The sequence below is a fragment of the Podarcis vaucheri genome, assembly GCF_965113315.1.
Source record: "Podarcis vaucheri genome assembly, chromosome: 2".
Classification (NCBI taxonomy): domain Eukaryota; kingdom Metazoa; phylum Chordata; class Lepidosauria; order Squamata; family Lacertidae; genus Podarcis; species Podarcis vaucheri.
Window position 1 is genome coordinate 34,916,463 of NC_138760.1, and position 17,477 is coordinate 34,933,939.

The window sequence follows — 17,477 nt, forward strand, 5'->3', positions numbered from 1 at the left end:
AGTTGTTAAGCCTGTTCTGTAGCCCATATCACAAGTGTGGAATTGTTTTGTTGGGGTGTACTTCCCTGAAATATTTTGTTGTTGTTGTTCTAGTGCATGATAACTATTCCACTAAAGTGGTTTCCCCAATGAAAAATTATCTTTGGATACTGAATTGTCCGTGGTTGGGCTTCTGATGCCCGAGCACGCGAGTTCCAGTGCCTTCAATAAAAGCCTTCTTCCCTCTTTAAAAAGGGCCTAATAGCACAGATCTGGGAAGCGGAGAAGGGCATTGTCTACTAGGATCCAAATGTAAATCAACTGGATGAGGTTCCTTCAGGCGCTGGGCCAGGACTGGGTAGCTTTGGATCAGAGTACACAAAGACCAGCTTCCCCCACATCGCAGCGTCTACCTGGAACCCATCGTCGGGCACCGGCTCCACAAGGAACTCCAAGCGGCAGGAGGACTCAGAAAGGGTGCCAGGCACAGTCAGCTCAGTCACCCGGTACTGGGGGGCATACGCCACCCCGATTGGGAGCAGGCGAGGTTCGGGACCACTGCCACACGAGCCCCTGCGGTAGTGAACGCGGAAGCAGGTGGCCTTGCTGGGAGGATAGGTCCAGCGCAAAGTGAGGCTGAGGGAGAGCTCTCCAGCTGAAAGTCGTTGCCAACGGACATGGGCAACTTCTAAAGGCGACACTGGGATGGCAGCATCAGCGGATGGCAGCGGGCGCAAAGCTGTGGCATCCAGCACCTGTGGAGGAACACGCACAGGGCGGGCATAAAAACAGGAACAGGGGCCGCAAAGAAACAGGAGTGCGATGAAGGGAGATGGGTGCAGAGAGGCCTCTCCCACCTTATAAAGATCAGGCTGAATTGGGGCCACCAAGAATGCCAAGGACAAGGCAACCATCTGCCCAGGGATCAGGGGTAGCAAGAAGCTCTGGCCTGATCTTAGTATTTCTTTGATTGCAAGGCCAGAGCTGGTAAGAAAGAAACTGTGTCATCAAGACCACCTGGCCTGCAGTGGCAAAGCCTTGCAGCTGCAAAGGATAGATGTTGAGTATGTGAATCCGCAAGGGAGGGAGGAGGAGAGCTCGCCAGGCTCTAGAGAAACTTGGTTAAGAGAGTAGAAGGTGCCAAATTTCAAAAACAGGAGGACGTTTGCATTGCCTTCAAGCAGCCCCTGTGGGCTTGGAGTAACAGTTTCCCCATCCCTGTTTTATGTCATAGCACCTTACTTAAAGAACCAGGGACAAAGACCTTCCTCCTTTCGGGCTTAGCAGGGCTGCGAGAGGCCCACAGAGAACACAGCACTTCATGGGGAAGCCGGCTGACCCACCCCTCTCTCCATTTTCATGAGGCTTCCCATCCTAGCCTCCACCGCTTACTCACCCAGATCCTGCCCAGGCGGCATGCAAAGGGCACCTCATTCCGCCCAGACTGGTGACGCGACACAGTCACTGAAAGTTGGTCCAGGAAGCAGTTCTGGAGCTCCAGCTCATAGCATCTGTTGAGGGGAACAGAGAGAGAGAGAGAGAGAATGTAAGCTGCTGGGGTCCTGTCAGTTTGCAGGGCACTGCAAAGCCCATCCCACACTGCCCGTAGCTCTTTGGTTCCCAGGCCCCAACACCGTCCCTGCCCGGCCCCATTATTATTTCATGCAGAGCCGTCAAAGATGGTTTACAAACCCAGAGAGTTTACAAACTACAATCCAACAAGAGGGGAAAGGCTGCCAGGCCACCACTAAAATGGTCAGTTCAAGGAGAAAGAAAGAAACAAAACAAACAAAACCCCAAGAGTCATGCATTCTGTCAATCCCTTCTACTCACCGACTTTGCCAGTTATGTTCCCCACGCAGTCCTGTCCCCCTGAGCAGCTGAGCAAGGTAATGGGGAGGTGTGGGGAGCAGGGAGGGTTTGTGCTTCCTTGGTTCTCCTGGGGGGGGGGGAGAAGAGAGCAATGAGGGAGAGGCAGCGGACAGAACAGGGATCAGTCAATATCTGAAGCTATCGTTCACCCGGCCTCTGCTGCCCCACAGAGGGGGATCCACAAGCCCCCTTCCTTTGGGCAGTCAGAGTGAGAGCCCCCAAAGCAGGCCTGGCGTTTCCTCACCCGACTCGCCACTGGAGAAACAGGAACTTGACTGCCGCGTGGTGAACACCGGTGCAAAGCTCACGCCTTGGGAAGAGGCCTCGTGTTTATAAATTATGACCAGGAACAGCCGGGGGGGTGCTGGCACCTGGAAGGAAAACAGCCTGATGACCCCCGCCCCCAAAAGCCCCAGACAGACAGGAAGAGAGACAGAGAGAGGACACAGTCACGGCCAACTCTGGGCACTAGGCAGCCGCCACCTGCAAAAGGAAGGGGTTTAGGCATGCAAGGTGCAAAGGCTACATTCTCACAGGCACGCAGAAACACTGAGGATGGTAAGGGCGGATGCACAAAGGAGTTTGAGCCTTCCCACATCACTGAGCTCACGGCTGGGCCCTGAAGATTCCAGGTCAGCCGCACTTTCTCAAACCCCCTTCTTTCCATGATGAAACAGCCCATGAAAACTCCTCTATCCCAGATGACAACATCCTGACTGTCTCAAACATTGTATTCCCTCCAAATCTGCTCCTTGCTTGGAGGAACCCAGCTCAGCCTCACCACCACCAACCCCCAACTTAGCCAAATGCTTGTCAGGATCCCTGCAGAGGCAGGCAGGCAGTCACAGTCTCTAACTTTGCTCCACCTTTGAGAAGCAGCTCCCAGGAAAGAGGAACGTGGTCAGCGCTGGGACAGTGATGCGTCGTAACAGGGAAAAGACCTTTACAGTAGGTCTCCGTAAAGGCTTCTTAGTGGAAGCAAAGGCTGTGTAGCAGTTTCCCTGGATTAAGAAGAGAATGTGGGGAAAGCACTCAAGTTGAGAAAACAGTTAAGAGGGCAGGGGTTGGGCTGAATGATCCGCATCGCACACGCAGCCACACGTCCACGATTCATGCCAACTGGGCACATGCAAGCCTGTTTTGCACACAGGTGCAGGCAACTGTGTTCATTACAGTGGTACCTCGGGTTAAGTACTTAATTCATTCCGGAGGTCCGTTCTTAACCTGAAACTGTTCTTAACCTGAATCAGCACTTTAGCTAATGGGGCCTCCCGCTGCTGCCGCGCTGCCGGAGCACAATTTCTGTTCTCATCCTGAAGCAAAGTTCTTAACCCGAGGTACTATTTCTGGGTTAGCAGAGTCTGTAACCTGAAGCGTATGTAACCTGAAGCGTATGTAACCCGAGGTACCACTGTATATGGTCTGCAGGCTCTGCTCTCCTCTCCTCTGCCTGCTACCAGCTTTTTAAGGAAGTCCCTTTGCAAAAGCAGCACACACACACACACCCCGATATGACTCCCGAATCCAATAAAAAAACCCTGCAGCCATCTCAACCGTTGCTCACCTGGCTGTGATGTGATCTTCATTGGACGGGATGGTCCCTTCCAGCAGCAGGGAGCTGCCCCCACACCAGGCATCCTGCAGGCAGCAGCGCGTTCTCAGTCGGCCCCCATTGGGCATCCAGAACTCAGCGTACAGTGGCTGGATCTCCTGAGCACTCAGGTGGTACCAGGGCTCCATCCTACTCTCCTGAAAAAGAGAAAAAGAGCCACTGGGAATTCAGCCTGGCCATGGCAACAAAACTGCCTTCCACCTTGAACGGGATTATTCTTGTGTTCCCTTAAGTCTCCAGAGCATACCTTTCCAACATGCCCAGGGAATATGTATCTAGAAGCTAGCATTACAGGTCAACGAAATCTTGCGTTCCACTGCTTCGTGCAAATTCCCATCTGGAAGCATCAGGGCTCTTACACTATTAGAGGAGTATTCCTGGGCCAACTGGGAAGATAAGCCTCTTAAATACCTAATTAGCGAGCTGATTCTTTCCTTTGAAATAGTTCGGGACTTTCTCCCTGGTCTGCAAGCACTTAGGGGAGGGGGAGCGTGCATTGGAAATGATACACTTTTGCTATACTAGCCTGTCTTGTGAAAGGATCAGAAGCTGAAATTCCATACTTTCTTGGCTTACTTCCAAGGGGGAGTGCAAAGGAGTATGCTGTAAAATGGGGAGTTTCCCCGACACTCTGAAGCCCTGAGAAAAGCAGGGCTGAGATTGGCTGGAAGCCCCCAAAGTGGCGATGTCTTGCTTGATGCATGGCCCTTGAGGGAAGCGCTCTGCTAAGGTTTCATCGTGGCTCTCCATAGCTCCAATTAACCTCTGAAGGCGTGAGTACGTTGAAATCGAATGCCGCTGTTGATTCTTAAAAGGGTAACCAAACCAAATCACCCCCAAACAAAAATGCAGTGCAAGGATGCCGTTAACCACATAAAACACAGTCCACGTTGCTTCTGTAGAAAGCTGCCTTATTCTGTATCAAGCCCTCTATGACTGGCAGCCCATATTCCAGTGTCTCGGGCAGAGTTTGCCCCCCTCACCCCCAATAACAAACATGCTTCTCAAAGACTGGCAGGGAGGAAAGTGACCAGGAGTTCGAGCGGAGGAAAGATTGGCAGGTTCTAAAAAGATCACATACTCCTGCCTACCATTTCGCCCTGCTTACAGCTGCCAATCATACCACCACCCCATCAGACACTGCTTTGAAGCAGAGGCTGGGAAATAGAAACACTATTTGGCTGCAGAAGGACTCGTTCAAGTAGAAAGAGAGCTGACCCTGGCTGGAAAGAAAGCAGGAGGGCAGAGAAGCCCAGGGAGGAAAAGACCAGACCAGGTTTAAAAGGCTTTGACGGCGGCTGGGCGGGGGTTGGGTGGGGAATTCAGCTTGGAAACAAGTCACAGACTCAGCCGGCCAGCAAGAGGCGGAGGAAGCTATAGAGTTGTGTTCCTCATTCTCTACAATTCAGGCTCCAGTGTTTTCCTGTGGGTGGAAAGGGACTTGATGCTCAAGAGCCCTCCTGCAGAGCCCTCGACAGGAAAGACTGGGGGAAAATTAGCTCTGAAAGAGAGTGTCCCTGAAGGTTAAGAATCTGAGGCCTCTAGTCGCTGACACCTCAGGCAGATCAGCTGGGCTGGGGATACAGCCCGGTGAGCTACCCAGAAGGCCTTACTGGGTCTCCAGTCTGTATAGATCACATGCAGCAAGTTGTCGTTTCAAAGCAGAGGCTGGCGAGTCAAGCTGCAAAGGCTTAAAAGAGGCAGTTGTGCTGCTTCTGCCCAAAACTGCCCACTACTCTTACCTGCCCATTGTGGAAGTGCCTCTTCCCCATCCCCAGGGAGAAAGAGGTGCTGAAGGGGAGGGAGCCAATGCTGTGAGTGGGCAGCAGATCAGAGAGCAGGGCCCAGAATCTGCAAACAAGCAAGCGAGAGAGGAGTTGCGCTGAGAAGTCTTCCACACCACTGTGCAAACCCCAAAGGAAACTTGGGTCGCTGCTGCACCGTTGTGGGGGCTTGTCGGAAAGACCCTCCCATAATAGGCCACAGGGGTCCAGACAATCCCAGGCAGTCAGGCAAAGTGAAAGGCAGTCAGGCAAAGAGTCCCCTCCCCTCCCAAAGCCCCTCCTCCTCCCTGCTGGGTCTTACTTGTCCTCGTTGTTCAGAAAGTCGGTCGGGCCTAACTGCTCATATACCCATCCAGGTGCAAAAATGGCCACCGAGAGGCCCTGCTCCCGAATCATGCGCAGGGACTGCGGGGACACAAGGAACGCCAAGTCACCATTTCCTCTTGTGGGGGGGCTCCGGAGTGAGGGCAGCCAAGGGGTGCTGGGAGGGTGGCAACTGCCCTGCCCCCTCCCTCTGTAACAGGGGAGCCAACCTATCCAGGGCAACAGCGGAGGCTGGGTCTTCAAAGGCTTCACTCCGCCCACCCCAAGGCAACCACGACTGCCCTCTCCAGCTCTCCGTCACCTGGAACTGCGAGCCACAAGGGCAGCAAGCCTCCCACAGGCCCCAAAGCCTCCCTACCTTGATTGTGTCAAAGCCGCTGCTCACCACAACCCCACGGCCAAACACGTCCACGCCCACGTAGATGTCCGCCCGGCGGTCGTCGGCCATCTCTCGCGTACGCAGCAGGTGCTCCTCCGTCCAGTTGTAGTTGGTGAAGAAACCGTCACAGGCGTCAAAGTAAACCCTGCATGGGCACGAGGAACGGAGGAACGTCTGGGATAGCTCAGATGGAAGAGTGCAAGGCTCTTAATCTCAGGGTTGTGGGTTCAAGCCCCACGTTGGGCAAAAGGTTCCTGCATTGCAGGGGGTTGGACTCGATGACCCTCGTGGTCCCTTCCAACTCATTCTAGGACCATGAAGAGGGTCCCTTCGTGGCGTCCAGAAGGCCTAAGGCTTTACAGGCCCTTCCAAGTAGCTCTAGCGGGATGGATCCTAGCAGCCCAGGCCCAAGGGATGCTTCAGCTGTAGACCATGCACAGCTGACAAGGACCAGGGAAAATGAATTGTGAAAAAGGGGGGGAGAGAGAATTCCTGTCCCTTTCCAGGATACTTTCTACACCGCCTGGGGAAGGAGAGGGAAACTTGTGGCCCTTGGTTTTTGCTGGTCTGTAGCTTCCATCATCCCTGTGCCCTGAGACAAACCCCAAAAGGATACAGCCCCCTGAGTCAAGTTTGGTCTTCCAGCTAGCTGGGATTTAGCAGGCATGGTGTTTCCCTTGCTCAGCAATGCCAATCGATCTCTCACATCTTACCATTTGCTGAGGCCCATGCTTGGTTTTCTCGTTCTCTGTTACAATGTACTAGTTTTTCTCAAACTTGGGTCCCCCGCAGTTGTTGGACTACAACTCCCACCATCCCTGACCACTTGTCCTGTTAGGTAGGGATGATGGGAGTTGTAGTTGCAAGAACAGTTGGGGACCCACATTTGAGAAACGCTGAACTAGTGCATTGCAGCTCTCAGTTACAGTAGATCTTGGCTATTTCGCACCACACCTGAGCTCCCCTCGGCGGGCCAAGTGTATCAGGGAGATGCTGTAGGGCAGGGGGCAGAGGCTCCGTGGGGCTACCCTCAGGTTCAGATGCGCTGCCCTTCTTCCTCTGGTCCCCAGGGCAAGACCCACTGCCTGTAGAACAGGGAGGGGTGTCACTCACCGGTTCTTCTCGTTCAGCTCATTCTGCCACTTGAGCTCCCCATTCTGCAGGACACTGTCATACCACACCACCTGCCCTCCCGGCACAGCTCTGTGCACCTGGGCCGTCAGATAGCGCAAGAAGTGGACCAAGTTACGCGCTGCCGACACCTGCCATGAAAAAATTGCACCAATCAGCCAGCGCGACCAGGTCCTTGGGAGGCCGTTGCTCCATCATTCAGCATGCCAAGTGATGTTATATGCATGATGCCCAAAGCCAGGGAGACTGACACACCTCAGTTTGGGAAATATATATTTTCCAGGGGACAGGCAGCTGGGTGCCAGCAGATACACAGAATTCATCAGAGGCCCAGAGTAGGAATGGAAAAGGAAGGATAGGAAAGGAGTGTTGGAGGAGAGGCCCCAGGAAATTTATGAAAGGGACAGGGGAGGAGAAATGACAAGGCAAGGAAGGTAAGAAGAGAACTGGAGAGAGGAAAGAGGTTCGGGGGCAACTCTAAGGGGTGAGTCAGTAGGGCAACAGTGTGGACTAGCATGGGCAGGTAAAGGGAATCGCTGTGCTATAAGTAATTTGGGGAACAGGCAGCAGGGCTGGGCAATATAGCATCCAAAACCAGTTTGAAGTCCATATTGCGATATCAGTTTCGTAATCTTTGACCTGGTGATACATCACGAATCATGATGTGTATGCTATACGAAAATCACAATGTGGGGGGAAACCATGAAGCCAGCCAATGGCTATGCATAGCTCCATCCTTATTTCAGACATCATAATATATCAGTATATCATGATGTTCATGGGGTTGAAAACTAGGTATCGCCCAGCCCTAGCAGGCAGGCATAAAAATAGGAAAGGGGTTCTGCGACGTAAAGGGGGTTTTCAAGCCCTAGGGGTAAGGGGCCTACCCAGCCAGTCTCTGAAGGTAAGAGGCCACCTGGGGTTCTGAGGATCCTAGGGACCTAAAGGAAGAAATTCTGACGTGGGGATACATATCACAGCTGCATTGTGATACTGAGCATATCCCTAGGTATAGCTCCTGCTCCCCCTGAGCAATGCCAGGGACTTTAAGGAACTGTATGGATGAACCCTAACTCCCCTCCTAGGCCAAGGTTGGCAGGGGAGGGGAAATGTTGCTTGCTTACACTCAGAGAGTTCTCAATGTTGACCAGCCAACCATCAAAACGATAGAACTGCGCAATCGCAGCCAGCTGATCAGCCACGGCGCGGTACGCTTCCTCGCTTGCCAAGAAGGACTCACACATCTTTGCACCGTCTCCCCACTCTGTGATGAAGGTCCCTACAGGTAGGGAAGGAAACGCAAGGAAAAAACGGAGCGGCTCGTCTCCTGGACCATCCAAAACCTCTGTGCATCAGGAGAACCGCAGAATCCTGGAGTTGGAAGGGGTCCCGCGGGTCATCTAGCCAACCCCCTGCAACACAAGAATTCTGCCCGCAGCCATCCCTGGGTGGGTGCGAACCACCAACCTTCTGGTTAACAGCCAAGCGCTGTGAGCCACTGCGCCACAGGAAGGCTTAAGAGCTGAGCCCTGAGGAACCTCCAGGGGGGAAAGAGGAATACCCAAAATACAAGCAATGTCAGAGGAGTCGGCAATTGCCTGTGCCTTGAAGCACGGCTATAAAGAGTGGAACAGCAACAGCAGCTGTTTGCAAAAACTCCCTGCATCTCCCAGAAAGCAGAGTGCTGTGGGAGATTAGCAGGAATGGAGGCTGTGGGTGGCCCCAGACTTTCAGCAGCAGAGAATCTACGGCCCTGCAGAAGTTGTGGGACTCCAACTCCCATCAGCCCTAGAAAGCATGGCCAACGTTTCAGGGATGATGGGAGCTGGAATCCAGCAACAACATCTGCAGGGCCACAAGTTATCCACCCCTGGTAAGTTGCAGCATGCGTCAAGAATGCAACTGATAGGAGGAAAGAAGTACCACCCACTGCAACTCCTGCCTCTTGCAACTCAGCAAAGGGGTGGAGTAAGGAAAGGACGACTTAGAGAGTGAGGCCCTCCCTCCCACAGGCCCCAAACACTATGTGTATCATATGCTCCAGGGGATGGCCCAGCGAAGATCACCTAGCATGAGGACTCCATTGCGGTGAGCAGCATTAGTCCAGACCACAGGTGGGATGGTAACGTTGTGATGACTGAAGTAAACAAATATGTCAATGTAGCACCAGTGGTAGAACACAAAGGGGTCATCCACCGATGCGCCTTGGATGAACCTGCCAGAAGTAAGAGGAGAGAGCGAGAGAGCGCGCATTATACCCAACAGGGTACAATTAGACTCAGCATGGCAGATCTCATACAAAGTACCGTATTTTTTGCACCATAACACTCACTTTTTTCCTCCTAGAAAGTAAGGGGAAATGTCTGTGCGTGCTATGGAGGAAATGCCTACGGGTGGCATGCCTACGGATTTTCCTCCTCTAAAAACTATGTGCATGTTATGGTCAGGTGCATGTTATAGAGCGAAAAATACGGTAGGTATGAATCATATTTCAGGTCCTATAATCTTGCTCAGAGGAACTAAACCAGTCCAAGCTGTTGCGATTTCCTGAAGCTAGGGTGGCCCAGCCACCACCCTCCCTCAAGAGAATTCAACAAGAAGTGAAATTCCCCTGGTTGCTTGCAGAAACCAGATTTACTTCCCTGATCTCTTTCCCTGCTCTTAATTTTGCACGTTCTTAACCCACTGTAACTGGAGTGCAGGAAGGACTGAAAACACCACCCTGGTGAATGACCTCTGCCAGGAACTGGACCTGGCTAGTATGACTGAACCTCTTAGTGACAGCGACATCCTTCTATGCTACGGCCGCAATCAGGATTGATGGTGCATAGCTGCCTTCGTGGAAGAGGTTTTGCCCAGTCCAAAGCACCCCTATATAAACATACTGCTAATGTTAACACATAGTTTGGGTCTCAGCTCAGCTCTTCTTCAACTCTGCATGCACCATCTTCAATGCAGTGGTAATAATAGAGGTCATACATGGCCAATGTAGGGATCAATGAGCTAATGCAGTAGTTTCCAAACTTATTTCCCCCCTGGATCACTTGAAAATATCTGAGGGTCTTGGTGGACCACTTAAATTGAATTTTCTGCCTGTTGTAACAATTGCAGTGCACTGTTCTAGGTGCTAAATGATTTTTAATTGTATTTTTACAGACCAACTGCAGACCACCTGAATGAAGTTTGGGGACCCAGTTCAGGAGGCATTCAGTGCTAATCCTACTCAGAGCAGGACTAACTCTGTACGTGGGGCCACCCCCATCGTTCAGCCCGGACACTGAGATCCAGCACCGAGGGCCTTCTGGGGTTCCCTCATTGTGAGAAGTGAGGTTACAGGGAACCAGGCAGAGGGCCTTCTCGGTAGTGGCGCCTGCCCTGTGGAACACCCTCCCTTCAGATGTGAAGGAAATAAGCAGCTATCTTCTCTTTAAAAGACATCCGAAGGCTGCCCTGTTTAGGGAAGTTTTTAATATTTAATGCTGTTTTGTTTTTAACACTTGATTGGAAGCCGCCCAGAGTGGCTGGGGAAACTCAGCCAGATGGGTGGGGTATAAATATTATTATTATTATTATTATTATTATTATTATTATTATTATTATTATTATATTATTATTACTAGCACTTACGGACCTTGACATAGCTTTGGTCACAAATCCCAGTGATCAAATTCAGAGACTTCTGGTGGGAGTTTTTCTGAGCATTAGCAAGGAGGCATGAGGCCTTGTTGACAAATTCATAGGATGAGCTACGCAAATAAGCAAGGGCCTTGCAGATGTGATCCGTTTCTAGCAGTTGCTGCTTTGCCCATGTTGCCTCTAAGGAGCTGGCTGATCCTATATGTCAATATTCAGCATCTGTTGTTTTAAGACCAAAGACACCACCCTCTGGTACTGTTATCTTTTGCACCAATACACTCCCCTATCGCAATGTCCGCAGAGCATAGACTTCATCGTGTCCCCCAGCATGGGGTACTTATATCCAGGCTGACATTCTCTGCAAAATAACATTTTAAAGCTTGTTTTAAACTTAATTAACTGGGGGCAGGTGGCATTTATTTCAATGGGTTTACTCTGAGTAGGACTTGGTTGCACGCAACCCCAAGTATGTGAAACATTTTAAACATCCGAAGTGTGATTTATAACTAATATTGGTACAAGTTAATCACTCTTCAGATCCATGTGGCTGCAACCACGGCAAACTCAGCCAAGACCAGATTGAGCCAATTCTGGTTAGTTTGGCAACAAGAGAATTATTGTTTCTGAATCTGGAAGCTCTCCCGTTTCAGCATCTGCCCCAGTTCCAACCTGTCTTCCAGGTAACCTCCCTTCATATCGTGGCACACCAGCGTGCGGGGCCTACGGCTGTTGAAAGGAGGCTCGTGTTTGGCCAGAGGCTCTGTGGACACGTTGAAAGCATCGTCACTGGTGGGCTTCCAGGAGAGTAGCTCTTCCAAGCCAGAGAGGTAGAAGCTGATTGGCTCAGTGGTCTTTGTGTCGTACTGCCTAGCTGGGAAGAATAAAGGCAGACTGTGAATACCTACAATCGCAGAGAGGTGATAATCATGGCTCTTCGCCCAACACCAAGTCTTACCAGGGAGAGGACTGGGGGCGAAATTGACCACCCGGTGGAGAACGGATGTTCTTTGGCTCTCCATATCCAACTGCAAGCTGAAAATAAGAAAAAAGGAATCAGGGGAAAAACAACAATCCTATTTGGGAACCCTCTATTCTGTGCCCCTTCCCCTGCCATCCAAAAAGCCCACTGTACTGAGGGAGGACTTCTTAAAAGTAGCCAGGCATACATATTTATTTACACATATTTACAAATGCATTTTTAAAAGGAACAAATAATGTATGCTTGGCTGCTACAAAAAATAAAAAATCCGTACAAAAAAGACACATAAAACCAAACATAATAAGGCCAGGAATTCAAAGCAGTAAATTAAAATAAGTCTAACAAAGTCAAGGTTCCTTTGTTGTTGGGACCATCCTGGTCACTTCAACCGAAAAGGAAATAAAAGTATTCTCTGCTTACTGTACAGAATATGCAGAGGTACACCATTAAAATACAGCAATTACAACAAGTTTAGCACAAGAAACCTTGGTATCATAGAACCTTAGAAGCCTGAGAAAACAAGGATATCTGGCCCTGAAAAGACAGCAGTGTAGGCACCAAGAAAGCATCTCTGGGAGGAAATTCCATGGAGAGGGTGCCACCACTAAGAAGGCCCTCTCCCAGGCTGCCACCCAGCTCACTTCAAGCAATGGAGGACTTCTCTCAATGATCTCAACACACAGGCAAACTGATGTCAGAACAGGCATTCTTCCAGGAACACAGATCCTGTACCATAAAGGACTTTAAGAAGTAAGTGCCGACACTTTGAATTGTGCTGAGAAATGGACTGGCAATATATGCCATCACATGGATGGGAGTCCTGGGGCCCTCCAGATGTTGTCAGACTGCAACTCCACCATCCCCAGCTATGACAGTTGGGGTTCATCATCTGGAGTTACCCAACCCTGCCCTGGCAGCTTCAGGTTTCCTTTTCTAGCCCAAGGAATGGCCACAATCCACAGGAGGAAGACTGGCCAACCAGAACTCCAGCTGGTGTTTCTGCACAGCCCCAACCTCACCACCTCCCTGCCCCACCCCACCCAGGCTAGCTGCAAGGATGCTGGCATCCAGGAGGGCCGCTCCGTCCCACTACTCCAGCCATTACTGACACCTGTGGCCATGCATGCCCAGCAGGGAGGAATTGGAAACATAAGCACTGATCTGCTGGGCATTTGTGGCACCTAAGGAACATGGTGGAGGGGTGGCACCAAACCACAAAGTTCTAACAAATGAAAGGAGAGAGCTACAAGTTGAGTATACAGGCCTAATGTCTGCCCAGCCCTGATCTTTCAACCATTTTGAAGAGCTAGTGGCCACCCCATTTTTAAGTGATGTTCTGTTCAAGGAGGTGGCTATGAAAAGTTGGGATTCAGTGGGGAGCTGCAGGCTTCTCTTCTTTCAGAGCCTGGAAGAGGTTTGTCCAAGTGAAAAAATGCCCAAAGACAAGTTTGTTGCCATCAAAAGGAGACAAGAGAAGTATTGACATTGTGATACCCCAACCAGCAGCTGGCTAGGAAATGCAGCTCTTTGTCACTATGCAGGGCTGCAGCATCAAACCTATTTCCAGACCTGGGATATTATGGCTGCAATCCTATACGGACTAACTTGGGAGCAAGTCCCATGAACTCAATGAAACTTTATGAGTGATGCAAGCGCGCGCACACAGAGAGAGAGATTCTCCAGTTCATTTTCCTGGTTGATCTACTTTGAATGAGTCAGTTTGGGGGCGGCAGCTCTGATACTCCCAGTGCTGGAGGGCAAGGCATTGCTGGTACAAGTGCAGCATCCTGCCAAACAAGTGCTCCTTCCCTACCATATCAGATCCCAGGTTCCTATGAAGACTGTGAGCTAAGCCCTGCTGGATCAGCTCAATGGCCCATTGAGTTCATCCTCCTGTTCTCAGATGCTCACAGGGAACCTGCAAGCACAAGCCTGAGCAGAACGGCTCTTCCCAGCAATGGACATTTCAGAGGCATACTGTCTCCAACAGCCTTCCTGGGCAATCCAATCAGATGGGCTGGGTACAAATAATAAAAAATTTTATTTTATTTTTATTCCTGGCTAGCAGCCACTGACAGCCTTTTCCTCCATAAACTTGCAATTCAATTAAGAACAAGGTGGGGGGATGGTGAGCCTAGAACTGAGCTTCTCCTGCACTAGGGAACTTGGGGAACTTCCCAATGACAATGTTTTGAGGAAAACATGCAGAACAGGCCATGCTCACCACCACCTTCCCGAGGCTGGACAGTGATATTAAACCTAGACAGCATCTTAAAAAGCAGAGACATCACCTTGCCAACAAAGGTCCATATAGTTAAAGCCATGGTTTTCCCAGTAGTGATGTATGGAAGTGGGAGCCCGACCATAAAGAAGGCTGATCGCTGAAGAATTGATGCTTTTGAATTACGGTGCTGGAGGAGACTCTTGAGAGTCCCATGGACTGCAAGAAGATCAAACCTATCCATTCCTAAGGAAATCAGCCCTGAGTGCTCACTGGAAGGACAGATCCTGAAGCTGAGGCTCCAATACTTTGGCCGCCTTATGAGAAGAGAAGACTCCCTGGAAAAGACCCTGATGTTGGGAAAGATTGAGGGCACAAGGAGAAGGGGACGACAGAGGACGAGATGGTTGGACAGTGTTCTCGAAGCTGCCAGCATGAGTTTGACCAAACTGGGGGAGGCAGTGGAAGACAGGAGTGCCTGGCGTGCTCTGGTCCATGGGGTCACGAAGAGTCGGACACGACTAAACAACAACAACAACAAAACACCCAAGTTTATCACCTTCCAGGACCGCTTTGCATCCCCAGCCACAAGCTGCCCACCAGCAGTAACAGCAGCAGCATCGTCACCAGGGTGGGGAGCCTTCAAACTTATGGGTAGTTGTTGGGTTTAAGTTTCGGGGTTTTTTTTTTTACTAGAACCCCAAAGGTCCCCCAAGCCTTCCCCTCACCACCGAAGAAGCCCCGTCCCTTCTTGCACGGGCTGCAAGTTCTCTTCCAGAAGAGGCTGGGACTCTGAGGGGAGCGCACGGGCCTGTTGTGCAGCCCAGGCTCCTGCATCTCGCAATGGTCAGCCGGGAGCCTCTCTGACAGAAGTTCGGCTTGGGGGCGACAGAGGCCCTCTTGGCTTTTGCTCGGAAAGGGAGGCGGCTGCCTGCGCGCCTGAAGCGGGGAAGCAGAGGCTCCGGCTGTTGCCCCCCTTTGCAAACAGGCATCCTCCCCACCAGCAACCCCTGCCCCTCGCGGCGACGGCTCCCAGGACGCGCCTTACCCCAGCCCGGGCCTGAAGCGCCCCTTGGCCGGCCTCGGCTCCTCTGGACCTCCATGGCTCTCGTCGTCGGCTCGCTTGGCTCCTCTCCTCCCTCCTCCGTCCTGCTCCCTTCCCTCCATCTCCCTCTCTGTCTCTCTGTCTCTCTCTCTCTCTCTCTCTCTCTCTCTCTCTTTGCGCCTTCCTCCTACGTCCCCCGTCACATGGAGGCAGAGGGCGGCCGGGATCCAGCCAATCCCCGCAGCAGATCCAGCCGCTGCAACTCCCTGCCACCAGGCGCCCGGGCAGCCCCGGCTACGGGCGAGCAGCCCCGTCTGCGGAGCGGGAGGAGGCAGCGCATCCGCGGTGGGAGGGAGTCTGCCAGGGTCGCCGGCGGCGCCTGGGCTTTCTCGGCCTGCGCTGGTAAAGAAAGTCGACGGAAGTGCTTCTCGGGGCTGGTGCTTCCCACCCACCCGCTAGAAGCCACGCCTTTGGCGCGAAAGTTCCCTTGAGACTAGCTGTGGAGTGTGAAGGGTAGGAAAGGGGAACGCGCTCTGCACATTCTCAGAGGCGCTCTCTTCCGCTTGGCAAAACATTTTCAGGGACTGAAGGGAGACGGTGAGCGTTTTTCCTAACGCGCGGGAGGCGAGGAGAGAGAGCCAGTGGTTTCAACATAACTCTCTGCTTCCAGACTTTCCATCCAGGTGTGCTTCCTACAGTTCAATAGATAAATTGACCACAAACTTCCCACCCTTTCCTCGAGCACCCAGCCAGCAGGTCTCGCTCATGGTCCGTCCGCGACAGGTAGCCGAACCTCGTTCCTTCACCATTGCTTTTACAGGTAATCTGACCCATGCGTTGTTTTTTGCGACAGTTAACTGAAGAAAATACTGTAATCCCAGAAGCTCAGAACAGCAGGATCAACTTTATATACATCCATGCACAGGGATACACACTGTACATTCCCCCTTGATAGATTTAGCAGGGTGTTGGATTCCTGCACCCTCTTCAACCCTTTGGCATCCACCACCACCCCAAAACCTGGTTTTGTAAGTTCCTTGAAATAAGTAAAATATGTGGAAAACAAAAACAATGGTAAAGTAGGCGCTTAAACAGAATCTCCCTGCTAGTTGGCAGGCAAAAACAGCAATGTGTCAGGAGCCAAAACAATATACAGTACATTGGACAGGGGAGAATTAAATTACCTGCAAGTTATACTGTGACAGTTTGCTTACCCAGAAATACCGGTATCCTGTTAGGAGACTACTTGGTTATAGCTGGGGCAACCCAGCCAGATGGGTGGGGAATTGTTGTTATTGTAATAATAACAGAAGCAAATGTGGTGTGATTTTGGGGGTGGGGGTACACAACTGAGATGCTTTTTCTTCTAAATTGCGGAACATGGGAAAGTGAAAGAACATGGTGAAAGTGATGGACAGCAGCAGCATGCAAGGCCAAGAAGTTTGGGGGAGGGGGGCTCTGGGTGCCCTGTGGTTGGACTGTTATTCACTGTTACTGTGGTACCTCAAGTTAAGAACTTAATTCGTTCTGGAGGTCTGTTCTTAACCCGAAACTGTTCTTAACCTGAGGTACCACTTTAGCTAATGGTGCCTCCCGCTGCTGCCGGGCGATTTCTGTTCTCGTCCTGAAGCAAAGCTCTTAACCTGAGGTACTATTTCTGGGTTAGCAGAGTCTGTAACCTGAAGCGTCTGTAACCTGAGGTACCACTGTATTACCTCACTCCTGACTGTGTCATTCTAACGTTCTGTTCCTAGCACTGTTGATTTCAGTGTTGGTTTATCCTACGAACCGACTTCTGCATACTGCCATTCTGTTGTCATTCCATTTTGAACACTATCATTCAGATTTAATTCTTCTCCAGATAGGATTTTTCCCCCAGGCTTGGAATTGCCATTTCACAGTTATTTCCACCTTTGAAGACAATCATTCCATTGTTCTTATTTGCACACTGTCCTCCCCCCCCCCCCCCCCCGTTGAGGACTGTAATTCTGTTCTGAGCAATTAATCGCATCATCCACCTTTGTGACCCTAAAGCTGTTTTGTTCCGTAAAGACCCTTATTTTTTTGTGTATGTGTTTCTTCTCGTACCTCCTAGCACTTTTATACCCCTTCTAGTTTTCACGTTTCCCTTTTATGCTCAGATGTCTGTCCCTCTAATAATTCTCCTGCTTCCCCTTTTGGTACAGGATGGTGAAACCTTTTTCAAAAGTACTGCAATGTACTTTCAAAGAGTCCTTAACAAACACATCCTCTTTTACCCTGGAAATGGTGGGGAGGTCACCCTGTAAGCCAACTTAAAGGGGCTTGGCAGAGCCCCTGCTTTCCCACCGAAACTGAATCTACCCTAAAATATTCCAGCAGCTTAGCAGCTGCCACAATTTTCTGAATTACGGTAACTGGTGCTGGAAGTCTCCTGGAGGGGAGAGATCTGACTGAGATGCCTGAGCCACTGTTCTCCTATCTGCCCTCCCAACTCTACTGCTCACTGCCTTTCTGTAGCATCATTCATGCAACT

General features: G+C 51.0%; 1 protein-coding gene and 1 long non-coding RNA gene across 4 annotated transcripts in view; one reads left to right on the forward strand and one right to left on the reverse strand.

Moving 5' to 3' along the window:
- ENGASE (endo-beta-N-acetylglucosaminidase) overlaps nucleotides 1–17,477 on the reverse strand; it is a 20,056-nt gene continuing 2,579 nt past the window's right edge. The window contains exons 1-14 of one of the 2 annotated variants that reach the window (XM_082210943.1): nucleotides 14,966–15,117; nucleotides 11,673–11,749; nucleotides 11,387–11,588; nucleotides 9,148–9,296; nucleotides 8,206–8,360; nucleotides 7,064–7,212; nucleotides 5,930–6,095; nucleotides 5,549–5,652; nucleotides 5,206–5,314; nucleotides 3,416–3,600; nucleotides 2,096–2,238; nucleotides 1,813–1,918; nucleotides 1,376–1,490; nucleotides 1–734 (exon numbers count right to left, since the gene is read on the reverse strand). In XM_082210943.1, coding sequence (XP_082067069.1) covers nucleotides 297–734; nucleotides 1,376–1,490; nucleotides 1,813–1,918; nucleotides 2,096–2,238; nucleotides 3,416–3,600; nucleotides 5,206–5,314; nucleotides 5,549–5,652; nucleotides 5,930–6,095; nucleotides 7,064–7,212; nucleotides 8,206–8,360; nucleotides 9,148–9,296; nucleotides 11,387–11,588; nucleotides 11,673–11,749; nucleotides 14,966–15,084 — 2,217 coding nt within the window. In that variant the 5' untranslated portion in view covers nucleotides 15,085–15,117 and the 3' untranslated portion in view covers nucleotides 1–296. Of the gene's footprint in view, nucleotides 735–1,375; nucleotides 1,491–1,812; nucleotides 1,919–2,095; nucleotides 2,239–3,415; nucleotides 3,601–5,205; nucleotides 5,315–5,548; nucleotides 5,653–5,929; nucleotides 6,096–7,063; nucleotides 7,213–8,205; nucleotides 8,361–9,147; nucleotides 9,297–11,386; nucleotides 11,589–11,672; nucleotides 11,750–14,965; nucleotides 15,118–17,477 lie in introns of those variants that run through there. The other variant, XM_082210944.1, reaches the window with a different exon arrangement.
- The window catches only part of LOC309525606, a 19,484-nt gene continuing 17,700 nt past the window's right edge, over nucleotides 15,694–17,477 (forward strand). For both annotated transcript variants that reach the window (XR_014216454.1, XR_014216455.1), the window contains exon 1: nucleotides 15,694–15,782. This is a non-coding gene — a long non-coding RNA (uncharacterized lncRNA). The remainder of the gene's footprint in view (nucleotides 15,783–17,477) is intronic.